Genomic DNA, 21,809 nt, shown 5'->3' with positions numbered 1-21,809 from the left:
AGGTACAGCCCTAGTGCATGGGTGCATCATCTCATCCCATTCTGCAATGGGTCCACTCAGAAAAATAAACAAATTTCATCACAGCATAGTGAGAGCATTAAACTGATGATTACCCTTTTGGGTGGTTTTATTCCCTTCCAAGGTCATGCAAAATACTTTGAATGCTAATGATGAAATGACACATTCCTGCAAAATCCTCCAAACTACAAAAGATACACAGCATTGGACATATGTGATATATGAAAGCCCCTGTTTCATGACCCCCATCTCCTTCATATTGCAAACCTTCATGTTTGTTGTAACATGCGAGTTTTCAGGATCTGGCTCTGTGAGCATCAGCCAGACACTCCAGCACATTCAGACTCACGTTTTTCTCAGGAAAGGCTTTGAGTCTGTTGAGGGACAAGGTCTGGGGGAGTGGGTTTGGGGATGTGCTACCTGCAGAGGAAGGCATTACTGCTAAGAGGAAAAAGATTTTTTGTTGTTGTTGTTGTTTAACCTTGAACAACTGAGGAAGAGTGGGTTATTATTTGATACATAATGGTTACTTGCATCTGTTGAGAACAATGGGTTGGCACAGCTGGAAAACGAAATGAAATTATGTTTGTAAAATAGCAGACTGCAACGTTTGCATCAGGCCTCAGGCTTTCAGTTGCTCTTTACAGTTCAGATGTTATTGTTGTGTTTAGGAGGGTCAGTCACAGAGCACACGTGCAACAGTAATACACGAATCTTACAGAGAATAAGCAAGGGTATTTTAAATGACAGCTTGGCTGGGATTTTCAAAGTGGCTGTGGGAATACAAAATCCATGGTGCTGCTCCGGAAGCTACCAAGGCAGCTGGAGGAGTGCTCTCTTACAAGATTTTGTAGAACTCAGCAACTGATCTTTCAAAACAAAGATTTTTTTTTTCATTTTAACTTGAGAAGTTTAAGATTCACTTTTTGCCAAGCAGCATCTCATTCGGTTTGTGGTTTGATCTCTCCCTTTCGGGGTGAGAGGCAGCTGGCTGTGGGGCTGCGCTGCGAGTCCCGTTCACTCAATCCGCAGCCAATGCTGCCCCTGGTGTTTCCGACAGGAAGTACCCCAGAAACATCCCTCGGCTTTGCAAGTTTTGTACAGAACACCCTGGCAAATGCCACCAGCCTCTGGATACCATCATCAGTTCTGGACAAGTTGGTTGTCAGTTTTCTTAACAGCAAACTATTAACATGATCGTAACATTTCTTGTGCTTCATGTCACAAGCATTCTACTAAACACTCACAGGATAAACATTTAACACAACAGGACTTGAACAATTACTTTTTTTTCCTTCTGTTGACCCTAACTTCTGACCTTTTTACATGATACTGTAATCTAACATGAGCTGTCATGCTTGAGCATTTTTTTTGTGTGAATTCCCTACTGCTATTGAAGCTCTCAGTTTCCCAAACTGGCAGCCCCTTTCAGATTGGCAAAGCACTTGTTTGTACTGGGTTCACAGCCAAGAATTATCATAGACAACCCATTGTGGTAATAACTTTACAAATATGGAGCAAAAAGACTGTGCTGAACCTATGTCACCTAAAATCTCAAGTGCATACTTCAATCTTGGTGCATACCTTGTTCATCTGTGTTTAGAAATCACTTACCATATTACTTCACCATTTATTAACTCCACTGGAACAGCATATGCTTAGTATCAATTCTGAGCAGGATTTTGCAAACTTGGAGTTTTGAATTTTCAGCCATTTCCATTATTTCCTTTTCCACAAGCATTCTTGGCAGTTTTGAAGGCCTGGTTATACATGTATGTATTTCCTGGGGTATTCCCAGTTAGGGAGGCACATGTATCACACTGCTCACTGGGCAAATTGTTTAACTTTGCAGCAGAGTCTGACTGCAACTAAGTCAGTTTTCTTGTCCTTAAATTTTGGGCACAAGGTGCAGCACACAATTGTTGCTGTGTTTAAACTGTAAAGTAAGCCACCCTGAACACACCACTTTTTGGTGTTTTTGTTTTGTTTTGTTTTTGTTTTTTATTAAGAATATACTCCCCAGAGCAATCTAAAGAAACGGTGGTTACATCTTATTTAATGAACAGGGAAACAAAACCAAAACAACCCCATGCTACCACTTATTACCCAGACAAATATCAAAATTCACATGAACTATTCAGGGAAGTGGAGTCACTGAAGGGTTTATTATCAGTTTCTTTCAATATAATTTCGGTAGATCATACTTTTTCACATTCTTTTGTCTAATCTCTGAATTCAAATTAGAAATTGGTATTTCTTCTCAAAGCAAAATCAGAAAGTCAACTTTTTAACATCTTTTTTGTGTGTGCTGGATATTTCTCTTTGAGTGGTATTGTATTTACATACTTTAGTGTAGCACACGTACACTAGTACACCCACTCTGTTTATCCAGACACACTTAAAGAAGGATAAAACTAGAAGTCTTTATTTATCCAAATAAAAGTAAACTAGAGGAGTTAAGCATGGGAATTGCCTGCATTTGCCAGTTGAACTGCTAAAAATACTTTTCAGAAACAGGAGAAGCCTTCAACTGTTGAAAAAGTGACAGAAGCAACTATCTCCTATTAGCAAATGACTTTCTTTCCAAAACCTGAAGGATGTGGGGACAAAAATCACTTCTTTTAAACTTCACTGGAAGAACTGGACACAATGTAGACCAAGAAGGGCCTTCTGTCCCAGAAGTACATCGTGTTTGTAAGTCTGATCCTGTGCATAAATACCTTGTGCAAACTTCATTATTATCACCGTCTCCAGTTACAGAACTTAAACTAGAGCAGATTATCAAAACATTGCAGGATCTAAAGTAATTTCCAAGTACGATCATTAATCACCCATGCCAAGTCTAATCACATACTGAGCTCTCTTCATTGTTCCATTAAGACAGGTACTTCATCTTAATTAGAGCTACTGCTTCAAAAATTAACACTAAAGACAATTTAAAAAGTCCTATTGAAATAACCATTTTATTCTCTCACCTCCTAACCCCATTCAACTTCTCTGATGTGGAAAAAAAGCATGAAAGACTGGTCAAAATTCTGACTTCTCCCATCATTACATATTTGCAAAATATTTTTCTGCTAGAAATACTCCTGACTATTTCTATATATAGAGAGTCTCAGGGGGTAAGAGCCCTCTTTGTGCATCATGCTGTACAAGCATTAGTAATTACAGACTGACATGGAAAATGTGATACAAATTTTTACATATTTACTCTTCTAAACAATATGGTAAACATGATGTATCATTACATGGTGTAATGATACTTCACATTTGCTGTCATGCAGAAACACTTCAGGTAAAACAACAGCCACAAAAATATTATCACTTCCTCCAGTCTCAGTCAGGGGAATATCAAAGTTTAAGAGAGACTATATTCACAAACATCAGCCCCTGCAAAATCAAATCAATTATCTGTTTCTTACTGAAATAGAAATCAGTGATGACAATTTGAGGCATTTTCTTAGTCCTGCTGGTGATACTGCACACAAGATTAGTAAACCTATGGAAGCACTTTGTACCAAGAAACTTCGGCACGGTACTTTTGTATCCCTGTTAGCAACAGAAAAACACTGATCTGGAAAAAAGAGTGCCTGCAGGAAAAAGAAGGTGATAGCTTATGCAATGAAAAAATGAGTAAAACTCACTAGACAATTTGGCTATTTTAGTTTTCAATCAAAATGTATGTATTCTTGAAATATTACCTGTAATCAGCAAACCAGAATTTCCCAAATTTATTTTTTAATTTGGTAGCAAACAGTTTATATGTAGCAAAATGAAGTAAAGGAGAAGAATTCTTTCAGCTTTAGTAACCAGGGAGATAGATATGAGAAATACCAAATCTCACAATTTTACATATCTAACCCACAGTTATGGAGGAAGGTATGGAAAAAATATCTTTAACGTAAACTGGGGCAAATCTCAATCTGTATACCGAGAATTTTCATCTTGGTTTTGTAAACCTTGTATCTGTACATTGCACAAAGAAGAACTGATGCTATTAGCTCACCATAATAGCATATAAACCATTGCCTAATTTCAACTCCTCAAAAAACTAAAAAAAGTTCATTCCTTACAATGAGTACTGGAAAAAGGGTAATGAATGACAAATCTAAGGTACAATCTCTATGTAAAATCTCACCAGATGTTCACTGTTAGCCACTGCCTATCCAATCAACATACCTGTTCCCAGTAGACTTGCAAAATAAACGTGGAGAGTCTCTATGGGCAAATGCATGAGAAATTTGGTTTCATTAATTTTGTTTCTGGGAAAGTAACCTCTTGAAAGAATTCAGTGTTAACAGCATCTTGCCTTTCACTAGGTTGTTCAGCCACAAAACGCTAATAGAGCATGTGCATACAGCAAGATGTAGGAATAGTTCCTAACTGGAATCAAAGTGCTGTGCACTGCATTTTATCTTAAGCTACATCTGATTCATTTTATATGCAGCACAAAGTACAGGGACAGAAACACTGAATGATTTGGGTCAGAAGTGACCAGGTTGCTCAAAGCCCCATCCTCACCCGACCTTACATATTTCCAGGAATGGGGGTATACAGCTTCTCTGGGAGACCTGTGCCAGTGCCTCACCACTCTCACAGTGAAGAATTTTTTCCCTACATCCATCTATATCTACCCTCTTAGAGTTTAAAACTTGTTCCTTGTCCCATCACTACAGGCCTGAGTAAAAATGTCCCTCTTCATCTTTCTTGTAGGCCCCCTTTAAGTACTGAAAGACTGCAATAAGTATCTCCCACCATTCCTTCTCTTCGCCAAACTGAACCCCAATTCTCTCAGCCTGCATTCACAGGAGAGGTGCTCCAGCCCTCTGATCAATTTAGTGGCCCTCCTATGGACTTGCTCCAGCAGATCATGTCTTTCCTGTGCTGAAGACCCCAGGACTGGATGCAGCACTCCAAGTGGGGTCTTATGAGAGTGGAGTAGAAGGGCAGAATCCCATTCTTTGAACTGCTGGCCAAACTGTTTTCGATGCAGCCCAGGACATGGTTGGCTTTCAGGGCTGAAAGTGCACATTGCCAGCACATGTCCAATTTTTCAAGGATGGACAGTACCATATTTAACCCTTCCTAACTCCTCAAAAACCTACTCTGATTTGGGTTTCATGTAATTCTGGTAAGCCAAGCAGCATCCTGCTTCTGAGTAACTCCTACTTTCTGTTCAGTTACACTGGAAGAATTCTTGCTTATCTTGCATGAGCATATTAATTCATTCTCTTAGGCTTGCAGTTACTGCAAGTTGCTGCCATTATGTTTGCACAACATAATTTGATGTTTAAAATCTCAGTAAATTGCCCCAGCTGCTTATCAGAGACAGCAATGTGGGCCCACATAATCATTTAGATGGCTAAGCCAGACTTGGTCTGTATGACGCCTATAATGTGACTCATCATCTACTCTCTCAAGAGAGGAATGACTACTGTGCTGCAAATGTAGTCAGGGATGCAGAGTATTTCCTCTGTTGCCTTGCAACTGTCTATACTGATTCCTCAGAGGAGAAATAGATCTTTGCATTTGGGTTCTGTTTATTGTAACTATCATTCTAACTGGCTGCACTTACTTGCATATAGTGAGCAATAAGGAAGGTAAGACGCAAGTTGTAACTTCTCCTATAATGTTGCCTTATCTTTCCAAATACATCCACTTCAAAAGATCTTGGCATCTCCTACCTTCCCTACAATGCAGCTCAATACACATAGGTGGAAGTTTTATTTCACAAGTAAATAGATATTGAGCTGTTATTGCTAAGAACAGAAGGAAACTTAAAGTGATTTATGCAGTAAGACTGGAAGAACTGATTTGGTAAAACTTTGGCTTATTATTGACACAGTTAAAAAAAAGATATAACACATTATCAAACAGTAGTTGAAAGGCATATGAATTTAGGTGTAACACAGCCTAAATAGAGCCTCGAAGTCCAAGCAGAGATAAAGTGTATGCAGATAAAGCAGACCATTCAAACTTTTATAAGATGTCTTTCAAAGAGCTATATGATCACTTAATCAATTTTCTCTTCTTGGAAACTGTCTGAATGATCCATGTAGTCTTCAAGATCATCGTATTTCTGTGAATGAAACAAAACCTGTATTTTTTTATCAATGTTTAATAACTGTGTTACATAAAGACTGCTTCTTCTTATTCAACACATTACCAAGCATGTCAATAATAATTTAGGAACAATGATATCTGAAAGCTTGCTAAATGCAATTGTACTTCAAGTTGTCTTAAAATAGTTCATAAAGTGTTTCTGAAAAATTCAAAATAATTCAGTGTAAACAGAGTTCTAAAATATTCTGTGCCTCATGTATGTGTTTCCAACCATTCTAAGTTACAGATCAAGTTTGCTGTGTTGCGGCTTTCAAATGAAAGAGGAGCAGCCTCCCCTCCACAGCTCAGAGATCATGCAGCTGTCATAAAGCTTAATGTCAGAAGTTGATACAAACTCTATGAGAAAAGCAGCATACCCCTGTTTGAAAGACTGAGTCAGCAGAAATGGATACATGGTTAAACTGAGTTGTATTACTGAAGGCCAGTAATTCAGAACTGATCTATTAAATAATACATTTTATCTCAACTTACTTTTATCTGCTTAGAAAAGGATAGAGGAAATAATTCAGTCATACCTTCTGAATCCACCCACTCTCTTCCAAGTGGCTGAAAAGCTGTTCTACAGTGTCTTTGACTGGTTCATCCACAACACCACTCAATTCAGCAACAGAACTGCAATCCACATACAACTTGTACTTGAAGTGCTTCAAGTTGTGATAAACTCTTGTACGATTTGCACACACAGCGCCAACCTTCAAAACCTAGGCCAGAACAAACAAATCATTCTCCTTGATAGAACTGATTATTTTGACAATATATAGACCTGGTAAGTTAGTCTAGTAAGACTTAAGTCAGTCAGTCCAGGAAATTTTTCTGAATAATGAAATAAACAGAATGACATTACATGCATAAAAGCCGCACAAACCCATGTATTTTACACAGCCACAGCACAACAATTTTTGAGTAACAGGCAGCCAGCAAGTCTACGCAATGGCAGCTTATCAGTACGGTCTTCTTGCAAACACAACCATGTTTATAATTGGTGGTATCTTTCCTATCTCCTGGTGGAACTTTGTTACGAAATCACTAACACTTTAGACAACCATCATATTGTGAAAGCAGAGAAATTATTTGTTTACTTTTGCTTAATATGTAAGTACTTCCTAGGGACATGAAATACCAGTTTTTAACATTTTGTAGACTGAATAATACTCAATATTTCTTCAAGAAATACCAAACTATACAAATAGACGTATTCCTCAAAACATTTATTTAATAGATATATAGAGAGGTTGAATTTCATAAAAACAAAATCTGAAAACTGAGGTTTTACACAATGCAGACGTTAATCTGCAGCTGTCTGGGAGGTACAGCTAGGCCACAATGCTGCAGAAATCAAAGCCTCTGCATCTCCCAATTATTACCAGTTTTATTTCTAAGACTTTCATGTAGAAAAGACAGAACTTTCTTCTTCCAGAGTTTTCTTTACAGCAGTATTCATAGATAAGTGGTAAATATGCTTGTCAGTACATAATCAGAGTGGATTAGAGTGGATTTGTTATCAACTATCAACAGTTAACATGAAAATACCAAGTAATACATTGGCTACAAGAATCTTTGGCCATCTTGAATCTTCACTAAGACTGTACGAAATTGGAGATGTAGGGAGGGAGAAATAGTCGGTTTTCACCTGTATTTAAGGACATCCTGTGTTTCACAAGAGTGAGTTTTGTCCCACTTCTACAAGAACTGTAGTTCCAGTAGATACAATAGCAAGTTAGAAGAGGATTCTATCCCCTGTAAATGACCCACAGGTGCACTGATTACTACTCCAACCCAAGGAGAAAAAGCCTATCAGGTAAGAAATCCATGTCTGGCTGGTTTTTGGAGGTCACATTTTCTACACTCAAAAGCAACATTATTAATACACAGCTCCGGAAACATACATGAGAAGTTCATTCAGTTTTTCTGAAAAAAAGCCCTCATCAACTTAGCCTTCAAGGGCAGCATTGTTTTGGACTGACGTCTTGTCACGACTTTGCAACAAACAAGCACCTAAATGGCTAAAGGTCAGTAATGCAAGCTTCAATTGTACAGCTCTTACAGATTACACACACATACAAAAAAGAACCGACTGTGTTACAAACTGAAAAATCATTTCTTCTTCACAACAGTGGTAGCTTTTATTGCTGCTGATGGTAATAATCTGAATACTCTCAAATTACACGAAAAGTTAAGTTTTAATTGATGCTTACAACATGCATTTTCAGGGAACTTTTCCAAATGCATGACAAAATGTTTACATCTGTGAGCAGTTTCACAAAACATCTGACCTACTTGTGCAACCTAGCACCAGCAGTATCTCCTGATAATGAAAGTGGCAGAAAAGCACATTTATAAAGATTATACAAACAAAATTTATATGCATTATTTATGTATTTTCTTAAATATAATAATGTATATAATTTCTTTAATATATTTTTATATAAAACCAGCAGCGCAATTGATATCAGCAGACACTGTATCACTGAAGTCAGGAGACACACCCACTTAAAACAGCTTTCAATCTGACTTACAATAAATGGTTATTAACTGAAATTTTAAACATCTTGAGATAAAAATTGCCTATTACTATATTGTAATTCTCTACTGATGATGTACTTGTTATAACTGTATGCAGCTCCATTCCCTACTATCCCCAAAAATGAAAAGCTAAGGGTTGTGTTTGCTGCTGCAGGTGCTTCTTAAGTGCAAGACCTATCAACCAATGCTGAATCTTAATTTATTCGAATGTGTGAAAGAGTAATTTCAAATACTGAAACAATCAAGAACTGAGCTGCAGCATTTCATAACTTCTCAAGTATCCCAGGCAATGACGTGTGGCACTTGCAACATTATGTGAGATGTAAAATAGGAGATACCCCCCCATGAAAGTGATGGCCCAGTCCTTTCCCCTGTAACAACAGCTAGAAGGAGATATTTAGGAAATCAGTGTAAGAACCAGAACAAACACCAGAATGATCATAAGATTACCACCCAGTTTGTGGCAGTCAAGAGTTAAGACAGTCTATATCGTCCCCAAAATCACATTCCATAGGATGAGAGAAACTTTCCCAAGAACCTGCTAATCCATTTTGGGACCCACTAATAACTTCCCTTCCAAAATATCTTGTGGCAATAGGTTTCATAGCTTATTTATGTGTGAGGTGTAAAGTGTTTCCACACTGGAGAAATGCCAAAGGCAAATAGCTAAATATTGTATAAATGTAAGTATGCATTGTGTTTTTAAAGCAAGAATGATAGTCTAAAAATACAATGCTATTTCAGAACGCAGCTTTGGAAAGAATCTCAGTACTGTACTCATTCTAATTTTTTCCTCTCGCAGTTCTCAGTCCCTCTGTCCTAATGCTTAACTTATCTACTCAAGTTGGCCCTATCAGCCAAAGTTGTGTTAAATCACTTTGTATGGAATGCAGGAGCATGGCCTGACAATAGCACAACATGTAGTGACTGAATCCATGTCCTTGAACCATGATTATAAACAGGAGTAGAACCCCAAGACTGAGAGAGAAAACAGTTTATAATCCAGGTGACACAGGAGCAAAGAAGTGAGGGGGACACCTATACCTCTAAACTGTTTTGATTCCCCTGTGAAGAAATGAGAATTGGCATCTACACAGTGAACAATCATTGCAAGCCTAAGCAAAACTGGAACAGCTGTTTCTCTTCTCTTTCTACTGGCAAAGCAGAATACTTCAGAGATGAGAGAAAAGGAAAGTTTTATGTAGAAGAAGGGGGTTGGAGGTCTGTTTTTGTTCTCTCTACATCCACTTTTCTCGGGTATTTTCTAACAAATCTATAAAAAATAGTCCAACTATATGTTTCCATTCAGTCTGATCTGCCACTGCTGAACTCCATCAGTCAATTAACTCTGTGAAATGTCAGTTTTACGTAGTTCTGTGAGCCATTTTTTTCCCCTGTCCCTTTCTTTTTTTCTCAATTGGCAGGACAAGTCAACACATTGTGAGAAGAACTTAAAAGACAACTTGAGAACAGTACTTTTAGCAGTCTAAGTTGCAGGTCACCATAAGAACACAAATGTGTCATAAGGACACTATCAAAAATTACTGGAAAGTGCTCAATTACTTCCCTCTTGAGTCCGTTTTACAGCCCCTGAGCTACACTGAACATGCACATAGCAGACAAGCCTCCAGGTGCTGGTGTACACAGGGTAAAAAAAGCTCTCATTTTCTACTGTTAAGCTGAAGAGGACAAAAATTAATTAGCAAGTTAGTTCAATATTAAGGATATTTCATGCATTTTCCAAAGTGAAAAATAGCCAATGCTTTATGTAGGACAATATTTGGTCAGGAGTGAGGGAATTGCTACTGTTATTTCCACAGTTAAGTTGAAAGTTGAGTAAAGATTAAATTCCTGTGTTAGTTCACTTACTATTTCTGGTTAGGTAAGGCACACACTTCCCATGAAAAACTTAAATTTTTTAAATTAGTGATCTTCATTTAGAGACCTGTATGTAAGGAAGAATGACTCTACAACAGACTGCAGCATCAGTGCTAGGATGACTGCAGAGAATTTAAGTGTTTTCCTGCAATAAACAAGGGCGAAAGCCCTGCTGGAAAAGCCGAGCTCTCCTGACTATCATGCACATACATACTTTTCAAAACAGAGTATCAGCAACTGCTGCTCAGAAGGACCTCTAATCTAAGGAAAACTGGCACAGATTTTCCTAGCTCCTGCATTACATGTAGACCCAATATGATGACTCAATGATAATCACACTGACACCCCTGAAATCTCTAAGTTAGAAAACTGGTAAAGATCCAAACCATACTGGCTTGTACTTCACAGTAAGGTGCACTCCTAGGCTGACAAGAGCTTCACTTTATTTTTACATAAGAAATCCCATTATACCTCATTGCCAAATATACTGAAAAAAACCCCATGTTCTGAAACTTTTTTCTGTTCAGAAAATACTGCGAGGAACTTGATCTGTATTCAAAAATTCTCTTACATTCACAAAGAGAAGAAAAATACCATCTCCACCTCCTGAAAGGGAAGAAAGGCAGAACTTGGATATCAGCTTGGTAAACAACTATAGCAATATTTTATTCTTGACAAATCATGTGCTTTGAGTTTTTCATAAGAGGTCACAAATTACATTACCTAAGAAAGTTGTAACAATCACAACAGATTGCTTTAAATTTAAAGAGAAGATCTCTAAATACTAGAAACATCTCAGTTTTTAAAAGTCAAGGTTTTCAACAGGCTCAGCTGTGAAATAAAATTGTATTAGGCTATTATTACTTCAGGTGACTCCTCAAGTCACCTAAAAAGATTGGCTAATTCAACATCATGTAACAGCATGAAAAACGTCTTTCATTAAAAAATTATAAAACATTACTATTATAATTTTAATTATTTCTAATTAAATGTTCTAGTAGAAACCATTGTGATACAGGCAAAAATAAAGGTCACAGATCTGATTTATTTTCTTGATAAAGAAATATCTTCCACAACATATAAGAAAAAGTGAAGTGGGGGGCACGCAGAGGGGAATGGCTCCATTCATATTTTCAAATTTTATAGGAACTTCCTTCATAATTCCTAGCTAAATTCAAGACTTCCAACTGCAAAATGGTCCTCACATTTAAAAATTAATAGGGTTTAGACATGGAAATATAAAAGCCTAACTCTTGCCTCTAGCATTATTGACATTAGACATGTTGATATGTGATTTTCTGTAATAATACACAGAGCTTAAAAATAGAGTGCTTGTTTGAAGTTACCTGTTTGTCACCCGACATGAAGTCATCCACTTTCAAAGTTTTACTGTTATAAAGCTTTCCAGAGAGCAACACATTAAACTTACAGTACCGCTTCAATTCACAGGCTTGACAAGACATAAGTTTTGCATTTTTCAAGACTATGCGAACATCTGGGTAACAATCCACACGCTCCTGAAAAAGATTTCAAATAACACTGAAGAATCTCTGTAAACCAAATGATGCCTCCAATAGGCTGCTGAGTACTCTGTACTCACACAAAATTAGTCCAAGGAAACCAAAAGAGATCCAAATCTGAAATCTTTCATTTTTAAGTTGTGAACATAGCCTTTCTCCACCATTTTCCAACACTTTACTTGGTTCACTTTAGTTCATTAATTCTTTCTTTTGGCTTCAGGCTTAGACAATGGCTTCTGCATCCTGGCACTTTAAGTTTTCTCACATGCAACTACATCAGTTGTTCTCCTTCAAATAAATATACTGTCTCTCTGCCTTGGCCAGACCCCATTATTCCCATGATTATTAGATCACCATACGTATCACACTAATACCATTCTACGAATATGCAATGACTTACTGTATACTGAGTTCATTTTCTGTAGTACTAGTAGAAGGTTCACAAACACAGTAGTTTATCTTTTTGTGGAAGGAGGAAAAATTTTGTTATAACATTTAGCAAGAGACAAAACAAGTCCTCAAAAAGTCATCTGCTGAAGTTAGCAGGAGAAGTATTCAGGGAGCTGATTCTGTTCTGCTACCAAATGTTTCTCTGGTTATAAACACAAAATATTTCTGATATTTGTAAGCAAAAAAACAAATTATGTAAGTTGAGGAATAATGAGTTTCTATTGAAAAGTATATGTAACTATGGTTATGACGGAATGATGGACCTATGATTGATGGACAGAAATCAGTTTATTGTTAATGATCCAGGGTTTTTATACTAATCACTTTCAACTGGGAGTGGTCAAGCAAATCAAGGCATAACACAGCTGTAGTCACACAGACACCACACACACACACACTGGCTGGCATACACACTATTAATTTGCACCCCTACACATAGCTGAGCACTCAGCTCTGTCCCTGACAGTAAATCAAAGACTTTAGATACAACAATACAAGGTCATTTTGACAATTCCCAGGCATCCTTGATTTTCTTCTTTCTTGTTCTCATGGTGGCTCACTGCAATAGTGACTCTTGTCCCTTTACAGAGAATTACAGTGTTTAAAAAAAAGTGGTATGTTGGAGCCCACTTTCCTATTTAAAGTAGAATCTACATACCTTGTATCGATCTTTCCAGCGACTTCTACAGATTAAGTTCTCAAGCCGAGGCTGAATGAAGCGGTCATCCAAATAGTGAAGGGAGAGCAACATATCTCGTGCATACTTCTTTTGTCTTGTTCCATCTGGTCAGTGAGAATCATTACTAATTTGCTGAACACCCTATGTTGTACAAGTTTCTTCTGATAAAATTTGGAAGAATATTATGCCTCTGCATACCAAGAACTATGAATGATTTTAATCAATGACCACTCAATGTATTTGCTACTGCTACCCATAGAAGTGGTCCATGCATGTTCAATAAAGGGATACATTTAATTATTTTTAAAGTGGTACATGAATAAACTCTCCAATCAAGGTTAAAGTGAAAAGCTGTCATTCCAAATTGAGATCCATTGACTCAATACCATTTAAAAGAATGGAAAAGGTGGAAGGCAAGAAGAAATACCTTGCTTTTTGTCAAATCTATTTCAGATGATCACAGTGGATAAGCGGGATGGTTGCAATCCATGAAAACAAACTGCTCTGAGCTACTTCACAGCAGAAATTTTGACAACTCTCCTTGCCACTTACAGAGAATACAGAGAAACTGACCTTTACACTGCAGCAGCATAGTCAGATGCCTTGAGTTAGGCAATGTAAGTATTTCCAAATACTTACTCAAGCAAAATAAATAAACAAGCATGAGGATGAGTAAAACTACCACTGTTCCACTACTGTTTCCCAAATATACTCTGGATTCCAGGAATTAAATAGAACTTCGACAGGTGCAGTGTGTACAGACACACAACTTAATTCAGCTACCTTCCCATGTCTTCCAGCAATAGTGTTATAAAAAAACCCAACAAAAAACAGAACTGAGAAGGACCACTGGCTATCTAACTTTCTATATAAAACTGTTTATCGTCATGATAGCTTAATTACAATTAACTCTTTTTCCTTACTCACTTTACATACACATTTCCAGTGTGAGCTTGAAGAGGCTGTGCTAGACCATAAAAGAATCCCTCACAATCAAAAGCAAGTCTGAACTCTAATACTATAGTAGCTGCTCTTGATTCAAACTAACAAAGAGATTCACTTCCATTAACTCAGAAAAATCCATTCTGTTATGAAAATACATTTTTGCAATGTTCATACTATACAATGTTTGTTTATGACCTCCAGCTCACCTGCAGAGTTCAGCTACTTCCAGCACCTTGGCATTTTGTAGAGCAGATAACATTTGAAATAGAAGGAAGCTATTACAACACTAATCTGGCAAAGCACTTACTACTTTTCATAAGCTTGTTTACACTTAGTGAAACAAACCAAACCAAACACCTGAAAGAACTAGCAGTGGTAGATGAAAGACATTTTTAATTCCAAGAATATACAGCCTTTACTGTGAGGTCAGTGGTATATTCCAGTTTCTCTGCTCCCTTTCTTAGTTCCTGATTACACCAAAACTTCCTCTCTGGCACTTCACTAACTCCTTTCACAATCTGATACCAACAGTCCTCTCCTTCATCCCATCTTTAGTGCTAATGAAACTACACGTGAGGTTGTCATTCAGCCCCACTATGCCAAATGCCAAAAAGCACTTCCTTAGCAAGAACAAGATAAGAAGTACTGACTGCAGCTGAAATTTATTTATCTAAAAGCACAAATGTTAAAAAAAGGAAAGGAAAAAAATCAGATACAGAGTCACCTCCATAGTTAAAATTATTCATTATCAAATTCCTCAAAAAAAAGCTATGGAGCTCAAAAGATTTTGACGAATCATCTGACCTTGCAGTGTTTTCATTGTGATACCTGCTTTGAAACTAATTGTGCTTTCATGTTGGAAAGGTTACTACTCATCAGTTACACACTTCCCTACATCTCAAGAAAGCATTTTAAGCCTTCTAGGCTTAAAAGAGTTAAGTCTACACATTTTTCCAAGATTATCCTTTTCAGATAGATCCCTTTCCCTCCCCTGCCAAAGTTACAGAGGAGGAACACCACAGATTTCAGGGCTAAGTTCTATACTCTAATCAGCAGAAACACCCTTTCCTAGAATAAATAGCTTTGCATAACTTTGAATGCACTGTTATATTATTTAATGTGATTTACTTACCATATAATGAGCTGAGAAAAGTGTCATCAATTGCATTTATGAGGAAAGCCTTTACTATTCTTTTGAAGTGTACAAAATGATCACAGCGAGATACTGGGAAGAAAGCAATATAATCAGAATTTAGCAAAAAAAAGGGGGAAAAAGGAAAAAGCTTATGCAATATTAAAGTCCTGTAAGAATAATTATTTTTTCCATTATTGTGAATTTAGAATTTTAAAGTTATTTAAATATGGATTTAGAAATAATTGCAAGATACAACATCCACACCCTTAGGATTTTGCCTTTAAATTGTGCTTTCCATCCTAATGATCCTACAGAATTTTGGCACTCTAAAGTCACTCATGCTTTCTGCAAGAGAGCTACAAACACTAAAAGAAGTGAATAATTTGTTCTATGAATAGCAGAAAATAATGCCAATCAGAGAAGACCAGACTTATGTTGTGGGTTTCTTTTGTTTGTTTATGTTTTGTTGCTATTTTGTTGGGCGTTTATTTTTCTGATTTCTTTTCAAATACACACAATTCAGCTGAGGTCTTCACTGGGGAAGAAATACCACAAGTGCTTGTGATCACCTACACTAGCATCCACTATCTGGTTAGTACATACCTACTTCTGAACAACAAAATAGGGAAGAAAATAACCCATATAAGGTTCTGTTTCAACTCCTTCTGCTTGATCCAGAAATCAGTTTTCATAAAACAACAATTTGAAGAGTTTTTTTTCTCTGTGCAGTTTGGCTGAGTTTGGCCAATGGTCAGAAACCCCTCTAGACCTCTGCTCCCAAGTCTCACCACCACAGAATAAAAACACATTAAAAAAGCAAAAATCCCAAGACCCCAAACTCATGGCAAGAACAGAATTTGGACAGAATTAAAACAGCTGCTCTTAGCATTTTATCACAGGATCATAGGATGGGGGATGCTTTCAGGTCTCCACAGGAACGACTGCATCATAGGCAGACTACTTCTTCCCAAATCAGACCAACTTAAAAAACATCTGTACAATAAAGTTTCCCTTCCTTCCCCCCAAATTATATCCTCTCTTTACTTAAGATACCAAAAGACTGCAAATTTTAGTGTGGAAATCAGACTGCTTCCATAACAGATTGAAGCCTTTTAGGAATCTGCTTTTAAACTATCATATCCTATTTGTTAGCATTTGTATTTAGCCCATTTTTCTAACAGTATGACATCAAGTTACACATATAGAATTACTACTAATTTTGATCTTACACTGTGGAATGTAGTGTGCCAGCAACTCGCTATTTGATGTATATAGGTTCTTTTGTTGTGGTTGATTTTCACTCTTTACATGCTCTCTGTTGTCGTCATTGTTGTCATCATCATCATCATCTTCCTCTACTACAAAATCTTTCATGCTGCCACTGTCAGTTTCACTACTTTCTGTTGGTGTGAAGGGCAAGTGACAAAGCAGGTCCTCTTCTATTTCTGCTTCACTATTAGAATCCTAATTAAATTTTAAAAAGTACTTCAAACACAAGAATTTTCAGTATTTGCACTGAAAAAATACTATGTATACTAGCTAAGATTTTTGACCATCTCATAACACTATTTCTTCAATTACCAAGACAGTACACATTTCCAAAAAATATATCATTCTGTATTGTATGACGATTACTTTTAGCTTTAAATTAGCCATCTCCATGTACTTCTTTTCAGTCTAATTGCAGGAATTAAGGTAACATGAGATCTCCAAGTTACTTCAGAAGGTATTCTGCTTCCTGATAAAAATAATTTGACAGATTTTCAGCAGCCATATTGTAATCTAGTTAGCATGACTATTAGAATGTGATAGTACTGATTTGTCATGCATTCAAAACCAAAAAATCCTACTGATTTATATCTATTAGTCCTCACATTTCCTCACATTAAGTATTTTCTCCAATTAAATTTCAAAGATAAAACCCAGACCTCATAATTTGCACTGCTGCAGGATCTCCGAGTTGCGCTTTGTCGTGCAAGTTCTTTCAATTTTGCAAACACTTTCTGTTTCCTACTAGTAGAAACATTCTCTGTAGGGCACGTTTTATCAGGCTGTTCTTCTTCGGAACTGTCATCCTCATCCATTATACAGTGGCGCTTAGCAAAAACTTTTCTAACAAGTGTGTCACTGTCCTCACTTTCATCACTGTCATACAAGACAGAGGTGTTTGACCTCTTACGCTTCCCAAGCACAATGCACTCATCCTCCCCATCATCTGTTACTTCTGTGTTATGGCCTGTCTCTTCCTGATCTGAAAGACTTCTCCTCACAGAAGTTTCATCTTCTCCATCTATTTCACTTTCTGATGTGGTAGGCTCCTCCTCAGAGGTAGCTGAGGATTCGTCACTGCTGTCAAGTAGTATGAGTTCCCTTTTAGTGCGCCTCCAATCGACTCGGGACTTGGGTGACGGCAGCTCCGTTCCTGCTGCCTTACTCCTTGTTTCATATCTTCTGACAGCTGCTTTTATCTCCATTGGAACGCTGTGGCAACACATCAAAATACAAACTGGTGAAACAAAGCACTTACTACATTATGCCATTCAAAAGAAACAAACGAAACGGGAAAAAATGAAAGAGTACATGAGCATATATATTTTGTTACATACACTTAGGACTTAATATAGTCATAAGTGTCTAAAGAGACACGGGCAGAAACAAGCACCAAACAAAACTAAGTCCACGCAGTCACTTCTGAAGAGGATACACCTTGCTCCAAACATGCAAAAGAGCCGAGGCGCCCGCCCCCGGAGTACTGAAGACATCAGGCCTGAAGCCCAGCAATTGATCCCACCGTTCCCTCCCAGCACCAGGACTCTCCAGCTTCGCTTCGGAACTGCTCTGACGGGGCGGCGGTAACGGCCGCTCCCGCCCTGCCCACCGCTTACACCGGATCCAGGGCACCGCGCCGAGCCGCGTCGGCCCGGCCCGGCTCCGCACACCCGCCCGGCCCGATCCCGCACACCTGTCCGGCCTCGCCCGGCACACTCGCACGGCCCGATCCCGATCCCGATCCCGGCCCCGGCCCCGGCCCCGGCCCGCACACCTGCCCGATCCTGCACACTTGCCCGGTCCGGCCCGGCACACCTGCCCGATCCTGCACACCTGCCCGGTCCGATCCCTCACACCTGCTCGATCCCGCACACCTGCCCGATCCCGCATACCCGTCCAATCCCGCACAACCGCCCGGCAGGCCCCGCCCTCCCGTCCCTGCCAGTTCGCGCGCGGCCGTTACCGCCGCCTCGTGACCGTTTCCCGCCTCCCGGCGCGGCTCAGGCACTGAGCGGATGGTCTCGCCCCCCTGCGACCACTCCACGCATCTCGATTGGTCGTTTCCCCTGTCACTCATCTTGCCGAGATGTTTACGGAAGTGCTGTCAGACCGCGGCGCCCGGTAGCGTTGGCGCGCAGCGGTTGGAGAACGAAAGGCGCGGGTTCGAGCCCCGCCTCCGGGCAGGTCTCAGGCAGCAAGTGACAAGACGAAAGTGAATGGCCTGAAGTTGTGCCAGGGGAGGTTTTTAGATTGATCTTAGGAAATACGTCTTCACCAAAACGGTTGTCGAGCATTGGAACAGGCTGCCCAGGGAAGTGATTGGGTCACCATCCCTGGAAGTGTTCAAAAAAACACGTGTGTGGGTATGGCACTTGAGGCCATGGTTTAAGTGGTAAACGTGGTGGTGCTGGGCTGATGGTTGGGTTTGATGACCTTAAAGGTCTTCTGCAAACTTAATGACTCTGTGATTTTGCGAATAATGAGTTTCTGCTGTTTTTCTGCTTAAGATGCCATTTGAATCAAATGCTGGGTTCTGTTCCAATTCAGTTCTGAGCTAATATGTTTGCAAATACATTTTAATAACATTCACGTGTTAAATTTTCTCTGCTTTTCTTGGTCTGTGGCAGAAAACTCCTGCTACCTTGGGACTCAATTCTGCTGACATTTTTTATACTCTTTTAGCAAGATTGTGTAACCGTTTCCATGTATTTCTTTAAAAATACCTGGCAACAAAACTACAAGGAGAATAAAGCCTGGAAATGAAAGGCAATTTTTTTCTCATCTTATTTGCATATCATTGCTATGACTTTGCCATGGCAAAGAAGCGTGGACAGGTATTTATACACATGCTGAGTTGAAGTCCCACCAAAATGTTTGTATTGCAAGGATTATAATGGTTATCACTCGAGGATTATATTGCATTAAGGGATTTATAGTCCTGGACTGACATTTCTTTTAATTGCTTTAAATTTAAATCAGTACGTGAAATTTCAAATAAATAAACGGATCAGACTTTCCCCGTGATTTAATATTTCCTCCAAAGTGTGGTGGAAGTTAACATTTCAGTGTGCTGCTCTGCCCCGTCTTCATCGCGCTTCTTGCTTCCGACGTCGCCACCTTGTGACAAAGGAGTGAAGGAAACCTTGTAGTTTTACTCCTGTAGTACAGGAGACGGAAATAAGGTACCTACAGTGAAAATATTGTATGTAACTGAAGAAAATATCTAGTAAATACATTTTTTTTCTTGAATGACGTGAAGAGTTTCAGTTATGAATACTAGCTTCTGAAGGACAACAAAGAAGTTTTTTATTATTCACAGTGCTGAAAGATTTTATATCCTGATTATTTTTGATGATTTTTCAGATGAGTGCCGGTCCCAGGGGAGTCTGTGTGTGTCATGTCCTTAAATTTCAGTAGCAGACTTCCAGTCAAGAGACATGAGTTTTCCAAACAGACCAATTTTCTTCAAAGCTCCTGTCTAATTTCTTACCTACACATTAAGCAAACTCATTTGTCACATAAAAAATAAACTCAGTTGATTTTCATATGTACCAAAACCTTTTTATGGAGCTTGTGCAATCACTATGTCATGTAATGGGGATAGCATCTCCTCAGTACTCATATTTCTGTTTTACTGGGGTATCTCAGTCCCCAGTGATTTTAGATAACAGAGACATGAACATGTTGGAAATTTTATTTTAAGTGGCAGCTCCCGCTAGCCCCTCCTGTTGCTTTCTGTTTTAGCTGCTGAGTATTTGCTATGCTGCTTTCCAAGTGGTCTGTTAGTTGTGTGGTTGTTGCTATGTTCACACTGCAGTTTCTCTTGAGTTCTGGGATTCAGTGATGTACAGGATTATATGAACATTCCTTCCATAAAACAGACTCTTCCTGCTTGGGGTATTCTCCTTTCCCCAAGGTAAGCAGTGGGAAGCTCAGAGCCCACAGTTCCCAGGGACTGTTTCCTGCAGCAGTGCAGCATTTGCAAACACTCTATGACTCCCAGGCATACTGAGCATTAGGCTGGCTCATGCCCAAATAGTAATGCTGGATTTACCCCAGCTGGAAAAAAGAAAAAAAACCCCAACAAACAAAACAACGCAAAAAGCTCTTTCTGCTTTTTAAACTTACGAGGAAGTTAGGACTATCTGGAACTGGCACAGCCACCAAAGTGGCTTTTGCTCTCTGACAGATTGCAATAGCTCAATAGCTTCTTAGAGCAGAAATGGCAAATCACCTCTGAGTTTGACAATAGGATGTTTAACCAACAGAACCTATGACAATGAGCTTTATTGCTTTTGCAATAAATTTTCAGCTTCGCAGTTCCTTAGAAGGAACTTTTTACTGGTCACCAGCTTACATCACCAGGGACTCCCAGCCCTACACCACACTGCTCAGACCATTTATGTCTTGCATTAAGCAGAGATGTAAATTCACCACACAATAAGTTACATCCCCAGAAAGAGCTGCTAGAACTCATAGGGCAGCCCCCAAGTAAGACTGTGCCTAAAGTGTACAAATTGAATACAGTGTTATCTTCTTTTAATTTTGTTCTTTCTCTTATTCTTTCTTTGTGTCTTTGTTGATCTCAACCACCTACATGGTATATGAAGAGAATATTACAGGGGACTTGTTATCTTGCATTTCTCTGCCGCCTGTTCCTCAGCTAAGGGAATTAAATGCCATCCTGACACCCGATCCCGTCAGATCTGGGAAGCTCATCAGGGTCAGGCCTGCTTAGTACTTGGATGGAAGACCTCCTGGGAATACTGGGGGCTATGACAGTCCCGAGGACTTCACTGTCACTGTCCAAGCTCGCTCGGCCATGGCAGATAGACCTTTGGACTTAAACGGTGGGGCCAGTTCTGCGCACGCTGTGCCTCACCTAAAAAATCCACTGCGCAGGCTGGAAGGGCACACCCACGTGGGGAGAGCCCCGACCAAAACTTTGTTCGTGAAGCGTAACCATGATGATGATTCCTCAGCAATGGAAGATCATTTCCTTAATTTTATGGAGAATCCCTGCAAATGATAAGCCTGGCCAGAAGCCCTGGTTGATGCTGGCTGACTTTGGTATGATTTTTATCATTATTTTTGCTATTGTTCTGTAGTCAGCAGCAACAGAAAGTTGACCTTAATAGTTATAATTTCTTAGTAGAAACTGCTTTAAGAGTCTATTTCAATGCCTATTTTAAGGAACATATATCTCTATTTAAAAGAAAAATATTTCAAAAATATTAAAAAGTTTTCTAGAGCATAGTGTAATTCTAAA

General features: G+C 38.8%; 1 protein-coding gene and 1 long non-coding RNA gene across 9 annotated transcripts in view; one reads left to right on the top strand and one right to left on the bottom strand.

Annotated features, from left to right (window-relative positions):
• Positions 1-103: 103 nt before the first annotated feature.
• CCDC82 (coiled-coil domain containing 82) lies at positions 104-18,563 on the bottom strand. Of its 7 annotated transcripts, none has more exons than XM_071555315.1 (8): positions 18,504-18,563; positions 17,200-17,752; positions 16,501-16,735; positions 15,269-15,361; positions 13,171-13,295; positions 11,889-12,059; positions 6,657-6,842; positions 104-6,097 (listed from the first exon to the last, which is right to left on the bottom strand). In XM_071555315.1, exons 2-8 carry the CDS (start codon positions 17,743-17,745, stop codon positions 6,032-6,034), a joined length of 1,422 nt encoding a protein of 473 aa, XP_071411416.1. In that variant the 5' UTR covers positions 17,746-17,752; positions 18,504-18,563; the 3' UTR covers positions 104-6,031. The 7 variants fall into 7 exon arrangements, 6 of the variants coding, with proteins under 6 accessions (XP_071411416.1, XP_071411411.1, XP_071411427.1 ...); XM_071555310.1 differs by lacking the exon at positions 18,504-18,563 and adding an exon at positions 18,433-18,473; XM_071555326.1 differs by lacking the exon at positions 18,504-18,563 and adding an exon at positions 18,356-18,408.
• A 2,906-nt stretch (positions 18,564-21,469) lies between these two features.
• LOC139679605 (uncharacterized) overlaps positions 21,470-21,809 on the top strand; it is a 134,548-nt gene continuing 134,208 nt past the window's right edge. For both annotated transcript variants that reach the window (XR_011699214.1, XR_011699213.1), the window contains exon 1: positions 21,470-21,610. This is a non-coding gene — a long non-coding RNA (uncharacterized lncRNA). The remainder of the gene's footprint in view (positions 21,611-21,809) is intronic.

Source organism: Pithys albifrons, chromosome 1 (assembly GCF_047495875.1).
Source record: "Pithys albifrons albifrons isolate INPA30051 chromosome 1, PitAlb_v1, whole genome shotgun sequence".
Lineage (NCBI taxonomy): Eukaryota > Metazoa > Chordata > Aves > Passeriformes > Thamnophilidae > Pithys > Pithys albifrons.
The sequence above is the reverse complement of the archived record's forward strand: the minus strand, read 5'-3'. Positions and strand labels throughout refer to the sequence as shown.